Below are 14,352 nucleotides of genomic sequence, written 5' to 3' on the forward strand. Positions count from 1 at the left end.
CAGTTCCTCTCAGCTTCAGGAATGTATTAACGTTTGCAGGAACTTAAATTAAAACTCAGAAAACATATACAACTGGAGTGTCCCTTCCAACCACACCTCAACACTGAAAGCACCCCTTTCCTTCCCCTCAATTGTTACCTTTCTTCTTCTTGTCTCTGAATTCTTTCTTGGTCTTCACGCTCTCTTTGCTCCCGTGCCAGACGTCGCTTCTCTGTCAAGATTTTAGCAGCTTCTTCAGCTGTGGTGGTCCCTGCTACTATTTTGCTACCTGATTCTGCAAAGGTTGAAAGAATTGACTGTTAGAAAGTTCCAGGAACTTAAAATTAAGATGTTACTGCTGTGAGATAAGATCTTATGGCCAACTGGTTCACTATTTTTTCAGTCAGCGCTCCTCACACAGTGATTGCACCCTTATCTGTAACAGGCCTGCAGGAGCCAAGGGGACCCCTGAAGATGCAGAGCCACAAATATCTCACTGATACTGAAACATAACAGCTCATTTCAACACTGATCCAGCCATATTCCAGATGATACACTTAAAGATACTCTCCAATTATCACAGCATTTAAAAACATGTCTCTGATAAGACACCCTTATTTCTGTAATGCTCGAACACTGAGAAAAAAAACTGGAAAAAAAACTGCTTTAGGAAGTATCTTTCACTTCCTTCTAGTAAAACTGAATGCACAGGACCCTAAAGAAGAAATTATCATTCTTTTTCTTGTTTCAAAACATTAACATTCATGCCTTTATATTTATAGAGTATCTTAGAGTGCAAATAATCATCATTTTATCTGGCCCTGAGGGCACATACTAATGACTTCAGTAACACCGTATTTCTACACATTAGCAACAAATCAATTTCCAATTTACATGGAGATCAAAACAGCTTCAACCGCCAGGCAAGGAGATCTTTGCAGCTCCTGCTGTTTATGTTTCTTCATGACCTGCCTGGTGTTCTGCTATCTGAATATCAGAGGAACTATTACAAATTAACACCAGGAAAAAAGTCAAAACAGAACCATCTTGCCATCCAGCTGCTCCCAATATATATATTGAAAGAACTCTAATTTCTATCAGTTATTCCCATTCCCTAGAAATATTTCTGTTTGAATGTGATTTAAGAACTCATCTGAATATTCAGAAAATCAGCTCCTGATGTCAGTAGAGCAGCAGCATCCGATGTTGGTCAGGACCTGCCTTTCTCCTGAACATTTCACAAATCAGCACATACATGTTTGCTTAATGTTTATAAAGCCTTGAAGTCAAGGTAATTTTAATGAACTACGACATCAGGATTTGACCACTTGTTTTATTTCTGACCAGAATACAAATCATTCACAACACAATGTCATAGTTAGGAACTTTAATACCTGAAAAGCTGCTTAGGGCCCATGGACATGTAATCATTACCTGCAGCTGCAGGGTGCAATTACAAACAGCAAACTCTCAGCAGCTGAATCATGGCTGTCTTTTGTGCATAAAAATTGTTTTTGCAGTCCTAGGAAAAGCATTTCAGCACTGATGTAGTGCAGGCATACAGAATGTTTTAACACTTAGATTTATCAAAAGCTGAGAAAACACCACCTCCCCAGACAACACATTGCTTCTGATGTGGGAAAAAGCTGCAGTCATGTTGGTACTAACAAAAATCAGCCATGACTGTTCCAAATTTGAACTCAGTCAAAAGGAGTCCTCCTCCTTAGCAAGAAAGACCATTTTGCATTTATAAAAACCATTAGCAGATCTGCTTATTCAAGACAGGTAGACATTTTTCTTCCTATATTCTGTAACTTACTAGGTTTCATTTACTGCTGCCAGTGCACAGTCATGAAGAAGTCAAAACGTCTCTCTCTTCCTCTGCCACAAGACTGCACTTCCTGTTCAGACTACTCACTTTTTACAGCAGAGGCCATTTTTTATTGTGTGTTTGCAATCTCTCTCAGTTGCATCAAATCTGGTTGACATCTAATGTCAGGTTTAACCCACTTCCCCTCCCCAAAACTGAACCTAAGACAACCTAATGTCCAGCAAAAAGCCTGAAGGTTTTAGACTGTTAAGTTCTAGGGTTACAGCATGATAATGATAGCTTAAATACTGTATCTGGTACTGACAGAAGAAAATTAGTCACAACAGCTCAGAACACATATGGAAAGAACAGAGGAAAAAACTGAAAACCAAAAAACCCAAGAAGAAAGGGTTGGGGATCTTCCCACTGCATTTTGACTTCTGCAGTTTTATTGATGATTTCCATATGGGTAGTTCAGTACTGTTTTCATCTCCATGTACCCCTGTACAGCCTGTTTCCATAGGGCAGGACATGAGACTTCCCATCATGACTGCCAACACGCCTTAAAAAAATTCTGACAGTCTTTTATACTCACCTTCCTCTTCCTTGTACTCCTAGTCATTACTGGTAAGAACAGTCTTTTTATCAAAGGACCTTTTTGCAAGGGAAAGGGAAAAAGAGAAAGAGGCAAGAGAAACAACCTCTGAACTTGTGCAAAACGTAGTACTAACTGGATGAAGGGAAGATTCCAACAGATTTTAAGGTAATTAATTAATTCACAATTAATCTAGGAATCGTATTTCAAAACCTTCAATACCCAGATACAAAATGCGAGGCTCCATGATAGTTTATTACCTATCATCACGCATAAGGGGAGAGCTCATGAAGGAGCACTTCTTATGCTTTAAGTTGAACAAGCCTTTTAATTCTCTGAGAAGCTGCGAGAGGCTGCTGCCAGAAATGACAACTGCTCCAGTCACTGTAAAATAAAAAGCGTTTTACTGCGGAACAGAATATTGCAGTAGGAAAAGACACAAAAAACAAGACAAAAACTTGACTGCTGTCAGCAATAGGCAAACAAGTTCAGTTTGAAGGAGAAGAGATGGGATGGAGATACGAGTGCACAAAGCTGAAATTAGGCTAAACCTACAAGACCTAGAGACTGATTTGCCACGTGCCATTCACTGGTGTGCTCTGACTTCAGAAGCTGTCTGGGACAGGGAATTGCACCAACCCATGGGGTGAATGGCTGACACAGATGTGTAAAATGAAAACTGCCTTGTAAATTGAAAGAAACTTCTTAAGAAAAGATTCTGCCTCACATAGCAATATTGCAGTGTACCAAAACATTCGAAGAGAGAAATCATCTCTTATTTTGAAGAACTTGCCCACTATTTCCTTCTGTTCATGTGTCAAAGAAGAAGAGCTTTGCTCAGCCCCAGTAGGAATCACTACAGAGATGACTATTTTGAGATTAGAAATAAACTAAAAGGGAAACAGATAAACTGGGTTAATACAGTTTCAGAAGTCAGTGTGGAGAGGAGACAGATCAGGCATCCACGGAACACGGACAGATGTTCCAGAACAACTGGAAGATACAGGACTAGGACACATAGTTATGGAGGCTTCAACCGATGACATTGATCAGAAGTGATGATGCTCTGAGGCACATAGGACATTTATCAATAGTATGGCAGCACATCGAGGGAAGGACATTCTGACTGCAAATACAAAGGACGTGACACCAAAGACAGATGGGCGACTTCATACAAACATCCACCTCTGGCAGCCAGGCTTCCTTCCACAGGAACACATGCCCAGAGAGCTGTACCATGAATTCTCCAGCTGAATGACACTTCTCCACATCCAATAGAAGCAGTATGAGGAGGAGCCTCAGAGGTGGCAGAGAACAGCAGCACCCCAGGGAAGCACACAGGAACCACACATGCAGTAACGTGCAGCAAGCACATGTTCCCACTTACCTCATGTCTGAGGGATTCACCCCCAGCACTGCACACTGGCTGTAACTTTCATTCTAAAGATCCCTCCTTTTCCTGTCAAGGGTCCCCTCAGTCCTTCTGCACAGTGAATTCCCTGCCAGACCTCATCAGAAGGCTCTCCCAGATTCTGCTGGAGATGGCAGCTGGCATTTTTCCCAGTGAGGGACAGAGACTGGGCCCATGTGGCACAATGAAGAGGACTAGAACACTAATTGCTTATCCAGTATATGGCTCTCCTTAATCTACCACGATAATTTCTCAGTGTGACTTGTCAACTGATCACTCTTTCCAAGGCAGCAGTGATTACACACTCACTGGAACTTAGGCCAAGGCAGCCTGCAAGCATTGTGAGAACTCTCTCTCATCCTGGGATGAACAGGAGCTGATTTTGTCCTCCAAGATCTCTACAGGAGCTTAATACGAACTACCAACTGAATCAAAAGACTTTTGTGTAGTTTAACTACTGACTTTATAAACCTATGCTAGTAGATCCCTCAGCTACAGCAGCTGAAGCCCAAAAGGCAAAGAGGATTTCTGCTTTTCTTAAAATTACAGTACAAGCAGTAGTATTGAAAGCTCCTGACTCCAATCTCCAAGTCAAATAAACCAACTACTGCATGAAAATTCATATCCCAAAGTCATACCATGTAAAATTATTATATAATCAGCAATGAACAGCTTCTGCCTTAAAGCACCCTACCTTCCAGTGCTCTGCCTCACAAACCAGTTGTCTTCCCAGTCCTAACATACACTGGAGAGGCCTGAATCAGGAGTGAGTCAGACACTGAGAAACACCCACCTTCTTTGGTCTTTGTGCTAGCTGCTCCTGCATCCCTCTCCGAGGCTGGGGAAGCACCTTGCTCTTGTCCTACTCCTTCTGTGCTCTTATCCTTTGGTTTGCTCTCTGCTTCAGTTTTCTTTTTGGTAATGTTTATAACACCTGGTGTGAGAGATGGGCGCTGGATGGGTGCTGATTTAGAGACTGGAGTAGGAGATGGTGGCCTTTGTTTTGACACACTAGGTGAAGGTGGGCGAGTCTTCTGCCTGTTGAAATAAAGAGTATTTTTCAGAGCTAACCATGAAAATCTCAACCATGCATCTGAGGAGAGCAGTCTTCTTCATTCAGTTTATATTACATACCTCACTTTTAAAAATAAATCCACCCACAAATTACTGGAGCCTTCCTCATAAAACTCAAACGTGGATTCCAAGACACCTTGGGCACCCAGCCTTGCTAGTTGGGAGCTAACATCAAAACAGGATTGCTAGCCTAGATCTCCACTCACTCCAAATCCAGGATGAACGTCATGATTCCAATCCAAGACACTTCCTACGCTAACACAGGTGGATCAGTTTGTTCAAAAGCTTGCAGGCTTTTGCTGGTATTAGTGCACAGACTGCACATAAAATTAGGGTGTGTTTTTTCTGCACAACAAAGGTTGAAATAACAACTACATCCCTTCTTTGGGAAAGGGAAATTGGACAAAATGAAGTCTTTTCTGTACAAAGAAGGCATAGATGGTATAGGTCATCCAAACTCTTAACAGCTCAGCTGTCTTGAGACAGGAAGAAGCCCTCATTTTGTGCTGAATAAAAGGTGTGTACACATACCTGACTGCAGAAGGGGACGGAGGACGCTTCACCAAATTAGCAGGAGAGGGAGATCTTCTATGGGCAGACAAGGATGGAGAGGGAGGGCGCCTCAAACCAGAACCTGGGGATGGCTTTTCTGTCTCTGATTTCTGTAAGATACACAAAACCAAAGTACTGCTGACTCTCTAGAATACGGTGCAGACAGAAGAGCTGCAATTCCAAAGAAAAAGCAAGTGCTCAACAGGAGGCACTTTGAATTTCCTTTATGTTCCAAAACACAGACCCAGTCTGTGTTTCATTTTTACATAAATTAAACTTTGGGAACCATAAGCAGTAAACAGTATGCCTTCAAGATACAAGGCATATCAAGTACCATAAAATTCCAATTTGATTTTAATACTCTGTATTTTTTTGGCAAATCTTACTGTACATTTCATTATGCTTATTGAAAGCAGCCCAAAGAAGTGAAACAGGATCCCATCCTGAGCTGTTCCAATCCCCCCCAGATTAATAAAAACTTAATTCCTGTGGGTTTTCAACAAACCTGGGTTGAATCAGTTGAACTTGCATCAGATGAAGACACAGAGGACTTCAACCTGTCGATGCTACGGCTGCGCACCGGCACTTTGGGAGCTGGGACTGGGGAACTGATGGAACTGGCTGAAGCTGAACGAGGACAGAGGTGAGATTCTATAAAAGTTAGGAATTTGACAAGACAAAACGAGAACCAAGTGCACAGCATAAGAACAGGAGAGAAGGAAGAGGGAGAAAAAGAGAAAGAGAGATTGTGTGTGTTAGAAACCATACAGGGAAACACCGCAGGCAGTGCACAGTGCAATGGGTCACGGACAGACACCACCACACAATTAGTACTTGTGAAGCAACAGCACCAAGAATAAACACTCTGAAAGCAGCAGTCTGGAGTAGATAAAAATAAAATGCTTTTCCAAAAATGGACCAAATTTGCAGTACGCCAGCATTAATTTTAGTCAAGTTGCATTTGATAACAAATGCTTCAGTTTTAACGGGTTAGCGTCTCTCCTGACAATTTCCTCGTGACAAGTTCAGACTTTAAGCATGTTTCCTCTATACTGCAGGAGGAAACCTCCCTTCTTTTCAAAGGTGGTGTAAAAGAAATCTATTGAGAGAAAAAGGTCTACTATTTAACTATGACACCTTTCCCACCTGAAGTGTCAATCTCTTCACATATAAGATGTTGACGGAGATTTTATCTTACTACTTTTTTACTAACATGATCACTGACAGATAAGCACACATAGATGCAAAAATATTCTAAAACTAGATATTGGATTCTTCTATAATTCAAATAAATTGTGACAAATGCAGCATGTAATTTTGTAACTTTATGGAAAATACATTTTATTTTTGTATTTGTTTCATTTGTGCAAGATTTGCATTCTGTTTGTGCACAGGTTGTGTTAAAGCACAGGTACTTTTCTACTGAAATGAAGAAAGTACCTCTAAGTAAATTTATAAAAACGTGTCTTTAACTCAACAACAGTGAGTGTCACATGCTTACAGTAACAGAAAAAAAGACAGCATTTCCCCACATGACATGAACTCAAGTATTCATGGTAAAATAAAAGCAGCACATACACAGGTGTGTAAAAATATGGCTACTAAATACAAACCAAAATATAAAAACTGATTATTAGACAAAGGAAACAGTGTGGAAATGTCACCATTACTGACAAGCACCAAGTGAAATGGTGTAAGATAAAAATAAAGGTGGGATTTCATATTTAAGAAGAAACAAGCAAAACTGGGAACACAAGTTGTAAGGTAAAAGAAGAGAAAGGATTGCATATTGGTTTCAGAGATGCATTTACTGGGGCATTATTAATTAACCAGTAACAATTCCAGGATATGTGGGATGCAGCTAGGGAGGCTTCCCACTATGCAAATTTCTGCTCTAGTAAACTGAGCCCTTGTGGGGACATATCAGGTCAGCCTGGACCAACACAAAAATGCTTGAAACAGACCGGGTTTCTCTCTTCTCCTATTACATCTTGACTTCTATCAGCTGAACAAAGCCAGCTCAGGGACCCCTGCACTTATCTTAAGGTAACCCCATCGCCATGTTCCTGCAAGAGTTTCTTACCCTAAAGAAATTTGGGGTTTGCACTCTGAAATTATAAGTTTGTTTGGGTGTTTTTTACCTTTCCTTACCTAGTACTGCTCTAACTAAAATGTCTCAGATTGAGCTGAGGGTACAAATGCAGACTTCTGTCAGTTAAAAAAACCACACGCAGAAGCCCCAGAATGAACACCAGCATCTGGTTCTCTGCAGAGCAAGAAAACTCGCACTGCAGTTTAAACACCAATATTATTCTATGGTTTTGTAAAGTAAACATGCAACACAGCATATGGATTGGGTATTAATGACCACAGAAAATACTGGGTAAGTAGTATTACACACGACCATGTATGAACTGTCTGATTCAGACAGAAGTGTAGCACAGTTAGCAGCTATCATCTAAATTCTTGCTTTGAGGCTTTGCTGCCCTCCTGTTACCTGAGGGGTCCTGTCCATCAGCCGACAAGGTAGCAGCACTTTTACTCCTAGCTAGGGAGGCCTGTGTGGGGGCCAGGAGGCGGCTGATTACGCTACTGTCCAGGGGACTGAGCTGGGAGCGACGAGCTGGATGACAGGAACAAACCAAAAAAGGATCCAACATGAAATCATATCATGGAAAAGACAAGCAGTACAAAGCAAAGGAAGAATGAGCATTGTTGAGAATTTTAACAGTTTTGGCAGAACAATACTGAAGTCATGGATGGGGAATTCCAAAGTAAAGGCACAGAAGGGTTAAACACTGCAATCTCTCATGTTGCACTCCTCGTTCTTGCCTTGCTTAGTACAAGTCATTTTTACGTGCACAGATTGGCACGTGTACAACAGAGGTGAATGCTGAATCCAGTCAAAGTATGAGACATTTTTGACTGAGCTCTTCAGAGCTACATTCTCTAGATTGCAGGAAAGGCTGTTTTGACATAATAAACATAAGACTTGCAAGTCAAAGCGGGCAGTTATGGTCAAGCATTGCCTGCACACACAGATTCACATGGACAGCACCCATCATTCTCTCATACAGGAAAGATTCTGAAGCAGAAATAATTTCAACTGTTGGCAACAGCTGCTAAAAAGTAAAGTTTCAGAATTGTTAACTCAGAGGGAAAAACATGTTAGACAAGGTGCTATTCTTCAGATTTAGGAGGAGTTCCTAGGAAAGAGGTTAATTGTAACCTAGTGGAGGATACACAGATCAAAAGAGACTCAGATGAGAACAGGTTTCTTCCTTCTGCATGCACACGGTGTATGCCAGCAGCAGGAACAGAGAAGTTGCTTTAAAACTGAATAATGAAAGGGAACTTAAAAAGCAAAGGTAAGAGTTAACTAAGCAGTGAACAGATCAGTGACATTTTTACCATTTCTGATCCTCAAACCTACCAGCTCTCAAATAGATTGCTTTCTCATGCAGAGAGACATGTTGCTGTCTGCTTGCAGTGCCATTTAACAAAGACAAAGGCCTTCTCAGAGGACTTCTTTTTTTTGTCCAGAAGTAAAAATTGAACTTTTACCATTTTATCTTTAATATGGGGTAACTAAAAGGCCATTATAAAGTCCAAGGAATTTAAGAATCTAGGAAACGAGTGAAATCAAGCCTATCCAAACTTTAAAGGCTTTAAAAAAATATTCAGTTTTATGAAACAACCACCTGGTTTTTCTTCCTTTTTCACTTTTTCTAGCTCTGCAGAGGATTGGGGTTTACTACTGATTCTACTCAAAGATGTGCTCCTCTTCTTTTCTGTTCCTCCTAGAGACCAAGCGTAAGGAAGATTATTTTTAACAAGATATGATTTTCTAAATTGCCATCCCATGCTTTGCGTTTACTAATCAGCCAAAACCATCAATTTATCATTACGAAGCATTGTTTTCTTATGAGTTAAATTGTTTGGCTACTATTTGTCTACTTTCCCCCCACCCTTCCACTTTTCAGAAGAGTAAGGCTGGTTTAGAGACCGTTACTCAATATCTGGCACTGCAATGTGCATAATGATATTTATGGCAGAATGCACAGACTGCATGAAGGCCTGAGTGAAAACATTTACAATGGAACTGGGACATGGTTTAAAAGTCATCTTCAAATATCCCATTTACTGCCTCCCAATCCTCAAAACAAACTGGCTTCTAGCACCTTTCTGTTCCACCTGCGAACCTTTGGGTGCTGACTGCTGGGAATGTGGAGGGACTTTGTTATTCAGTCTGTTTAATGAGGCACTTCTCTTTGTGGTACCTGGAAGTGAAAGTGCATGGATTAATTATGATGAAAAGCCCAGAGGTCCCCTCCAACACCTGCCCCACTTCCCTAAGAGAGAGAGGAATGATTAAGTTGCTTTATAATATTGAATTCTTCAGAAGCAGAAAAACTGGATCAGGGAAGAACCGCTTTATATGAAGTATTATTTCTTTTATTTCTGCATGTTTCTGATCATAGCAGCAGGATGTCAGCCACAACAGATTGCTGTTTGACCTACTGAGGCCATCCTTGTATGTGAGAATTTTAAAAGGCAATTGCTCACATTGTCTGAGTATGAGTGAGCCTAGGATTAACACAGAACACAGGGTTATGTGGAGATACTCCCCTGATCCAGGACAAGCATCATCTTCTCATTTACACATTCTGCTCCTTCACCCTCCTCCCAAGCACACATGCAAAACAAAAGCAATCTGATTCATTCTTTGACTGTATATAATGTCCTGTGAATTTACCCATCTTTTTACGAAACACATTCCTTGAGTGCCAGACTGAGAGCACAGAATCACTGTAAATCAACTTCTACATCCTGACCATCTAGATCACTTGGAGATCTGTCCAAATTTGCTGCATTTCAGGCCACCTGAGAATATTTTCTCCAAAGCGACTAAGGATTCACAAAGGATTTTAGGGTATGACAGTAAGTTTGAAAGCAATCCCAATTAGTTGATAATTAGTGACTTCCTTTGTAAGAAGTTTAATTTGAACTTTACAGCCCTGCTTCTGACTCATATCCAGAGCTGAACCCTGCAGACACATAATACATAAACATAATTTAAGATCACAAGCAGCCTCTAGTGACTCAGAGCCTCTGCCAGTATAAATAGGCACTGATTTCCCCACCAGGCATACAGTGTATGAGCACAAATTTTTCTGCTGCATCACCTTCCAACACAAACCAGCAAAACCACCTTTAGCTGCGTCTGTGTCAGGGATTCTTTCAGCACAGTTTGCTTGATCAGAGGCTGCAGATTGGCAGAACACTGCAGCACAGACTCAGCTGAATCTGCTTTTGTATTAAACAGCTTTTAGCTTACTCATCATTTTAGACAAACAGGAAAACAAAGCAAAAACCTCTGTATTTGCAATAGAGGCAGGTTTCTGTGAAATTCTGGGGAGATTCCAAATAACAAACTCTCACGCTAAAACAAGCCAAAATATGTACTCCTACAAACAGTTTTTATTTATCCTAACAAGTATATTAGGACAATTCCTTGTCAAAATTGGGTTCTTTTCGTTCCCATTTGCAATCATATGACTGAAGCTGTCTAACAGAACAAGGCAAACTTTATTTTTGTACTATTTCTATTTTGCTGATTTTTAGGACGTGAATTAAGGCATGCAAATCCATAGAGATTATGGGAAATTATCTGTGAATCATTCAACGAGATTCGACTTTAGTAATGGAATTACAGAAGTAAAAAATAAAAAAACCAGCAGTTTTTACCATTGCTCTTCTCCTCTAACAGAGATCACATCAACTGGGTCAAAGCCCTGAACAGTAAAGCTGGATTAACAAATTGCATGAAATGCATCTGAGATCAAAATATGAAAGTAAGTCACACAGCAGGGGAGGAGGGAGGAGTTCCATTCCACCTCCTGCCTCCTCCCCAGCCACAGCTGAGCAGTGCCCTGCTCCCAGCAGCCACACACCCACACTTACTTCGATCTGAGGCATTCAGAGGAGCTGCAGATGACGACAATTTGCCCACAGCAGCCTCTGCCTGCTTGAGGCTGGCTGTGGAGGGCGAGCGTTTGCTGGCTGTGGAGAGAAGTGATAACTTTAGAACTCGCCTTCAAACTGAGCCTTTCACACCTTGCTGAGAGCTCACTCTCCAAGTATTACATCCTGAAAGCTATTTCTGCTTTTGTTTGATGAGAAACAGGCTTGATACCATTAGCACCAGTTGGGACAGGCACAGTAGAGTTTAATGGAGTCATGCCAGGACTTATGCATATGTGTGCAAAACAGGGATTTTTAGACCCCATTCCCCTAACACATAAGGGCAAAAGTTACTGAGGTTGTCTGTTGTTACCAGACTGGCATGATGCAGAAAATAACCACAAAATCTGGAAAATTTCTTTCTTCTTTCCTGCCATATAGGTATGTCAAAACCAGTTTTTAAATCACTGATTAATAAATCCAAACCAAAACAAATTATTTTGGAGGAATAAAACAAAGTCCTAAAGAAAAGCAAGAAAACATTCCTATTTCTGATTGCTTCACAAAGGTTGCTGTACTTTAGTAATCACCAATTTTTCTCTAAAAGCTACTCTAAAGTTAATGTTTCCTATCAAATCTGCAGTTTTTCAGAAAGAAACTGCCACAAGAGGTATTATTTTTTTTTGGTATATACAGACACATACACACACATAAAATCACATCTCATGTGGCAGAACTGCAAGTTTATTATAAGGCAGATAAATACCTGCTTTTTAGTTTCAAATAATGTACTTTCAGGATGAACACTACTCCAGAGTGAGAAAGCCTTGGAAAAGCATGTATCTGTTGCTATAGAAACTTAGTAAGCAGAAAACACTAATGTACACAGAGTGGTGCAGACCAGCACAACAAACACACGGAATTTATACATCAAACACAAGCAATCGATTTTACTGACATTCTAGACAACAAAGGTGATTAATCGGAACTCATTAGTGCAAAAGTACTAAAGGACACAGCAGCACTACTCACCACAGAGGCAATATCTTTTCCCTTTGCCAGCATGCTACAACAGCCCCTTATAGCCAGAGCCAGAATGCAAGAATTCCTATAGACAGCCCTATGGGAAGCTCTTGTAACAGTGAACAAGAGCAAAGTCCCCATGGGATGAGGGAGATCTACTCAACAGAGTTTAGAAATGAAGATCTGAGCTTAGTGGATGCTTTCCCAACATAACCAAAAGAAGGAGAAAAAAAAAAAAAAATGGTTTTTTTAATGAATGGAGTCTGAGAACTGGGATAACTAAACAGCCTTAAGAGGTTTTATATACGAAAATCAGGAAGCTCATAATTCACGTATTCGGGTGCTTTTGAAGGGGAAGGCTACCCTCTAGTGTCTGCTCTCTAAAAGGAAATCCTGGCTCCTGCCTGAACTCAGCTGAGTCAAAGGCCTCCAAACATCACAGGGACACTTCACACAAATTTCTCTTGATCCAATTTAGCACTTCAGCACTCACATGACATTTGAGATTTGGTCTATCACCTACTGGGACCCAGGTAGAGACGTCAACGCTTTTTCAATCAATATATTTCCATGATCAGATGGCCTCAACTTTTTCCCTACCTCACTCACAGAATAGCCTCTGCAAACTTTAATGCTCCTTTCTCTAGGAAAAAAAAAAAAGCTTTAGAAGACAGTCAGGACATTCCTGAGCCAGTCAGTCTAGTTATGTAGCTATTTATGAAACATCATTTGAAAAAGTATCTCAATTAGCTTCTTTGGGGGAAAGTTAGAAAACCTCCATCAAGGGGTTTGAAATGCAAGAAGCACACAGCCCATGTGACACCAACTTCTCTATTTTTCTAATGGAAGGGAAAAAGCAAACTGCAGCAGCAGAGCTGAAGAAAGCACATCTGCCACACAGCAGGAGTTGGAACTGGGCAAGGAGCTGGGAAACATGGGATCTTAAGAAAATCACTCAGAGTGAGGAGTTTCCATTCCTCACAGGGTTTCACTGGGAGATGGTGCTGCACCCTGCCTGAGGCTGGATAACATTAGGCTACATGAAGTAAGATTAGCTGACTCTCACTTCCTTCCCAATTCCTACTAGGACAAGGAAGCTCTTTATTTAGCAAGGAGAGACTCTGGCATCCCCATTTCTAATTCTAATAACATGTCTCCAGTCCTGATACACCTGAACCTCTAGTTCTGCTCAGCAGGCACCACTAAAACACCCCCTTTACCAGAACTGTGATCAAGGATGCTTTATTGCACAGGCTGGAAATTTCTCTTGGCAAAGAAGTGTCTGCTTTATCTTAGCACTGCCTGCTCCATCTTAGCACTGACAGCAATGCCATTAATGTACCACTTGACTTTGGGGCTTTCATCCATTTTTACATTCCTCCATCAGCGGGATCCCTGCTGTGGTCTCATGAATCACACTCAACATCCCACAGAACCGCTGATGGCTGGGGAAATGTTCCATTACATGGGCTTCACTTTCCAGAGCACACTATCACCCAAAATCTGCTGTGCCACTCAGTTCCTAAGTATTACTGTTGACACACCCAGTTCATGGAAGATGTATCTGATCCTGCTTTTTTTTTTTTTTTTTGCAGAGCACTACAATAGACAAGAATGCCTTTTGTCCTAAAATAATTAAAGGATATTTAAAATCAGTTCCCCAAATGGTTCTCACTTTAAGACATGGGGCTTTAATCCCAAATCTGCCACAGAATTTGACTGTGGAAATATAACATTGCATTGAAATTTGTTCCAGATATGCAGCTAGAGAAGGTGCAATGATGTAATGGAGTAGAGCTCATATGGTGTCATTTTTCAGAGTAAAAAAAAAAGATTAATTGTTGTCTTTCCCCAGAAAATATGCAAATATAAAGCAAAGTGGACCATATAAGGATTTTGTAGAAAGCCAGCTGGACTTAAGTATCCCACATGGCGTAGGTAGAT

At 40.8% G+C, this 14,352-nt stretch overlaps 1 protein-coding gene across 1 annotated transcript in view; it reads right to left on the minus strand.

Moving 5' to 3' along the window:
• The window catches only part of LOC310922570 (uncharacterized protein), a 40,741-nt gene that overhangs the window by 5,381 nt on the left and 21,008 nt on the right, over positions 1-14,352 (minus strand). Inside the window, exons 7-14 of the mRNA XM_083883200.1 lie at positions 11,386-11,484; positions 9,603-9,701; positions 9,123-9,221; positions 7,919-8,044; positions 5,927-6,072; positions 5,401-5,531; positions 4,589-4,833; positions 139-274 (exon numbers count right to left, since the gene is read on the minus strand). Coding sequence (XP_083739326.1) covers positions 139-274; positions 4,589-4,833; positions 5,401-5,531; positions 5,927-6,072; positions 7,919-8,044; positions 9,123-9,221; positions 9,603-9,701; positions 11,386-11,484 — 1,081 coding nt within the window. The remainder of the gene's footprint in view (positions 1-138; positions 275-4,588; positions 4,834-5,400; positions 5,532-5,926; positions 6,073-7,918; positions 8,045-9,122; positions 9,222-9,602; positions 9,702-11,385; positions 11,485-14,352) is intronic.

This window comes from Zosterops lateralis, assembly GCF_965231275.1.
Source record: "Zosterops lateralis genome assembly, chromosome: Z".
In the NCBI taxonomy this organism is placed as follows: Eukaryota; Metazoa; Chordata; class Aves; order Passeriformes; family Zosteropidae; genus Zosterops; species Zosterops lateralis.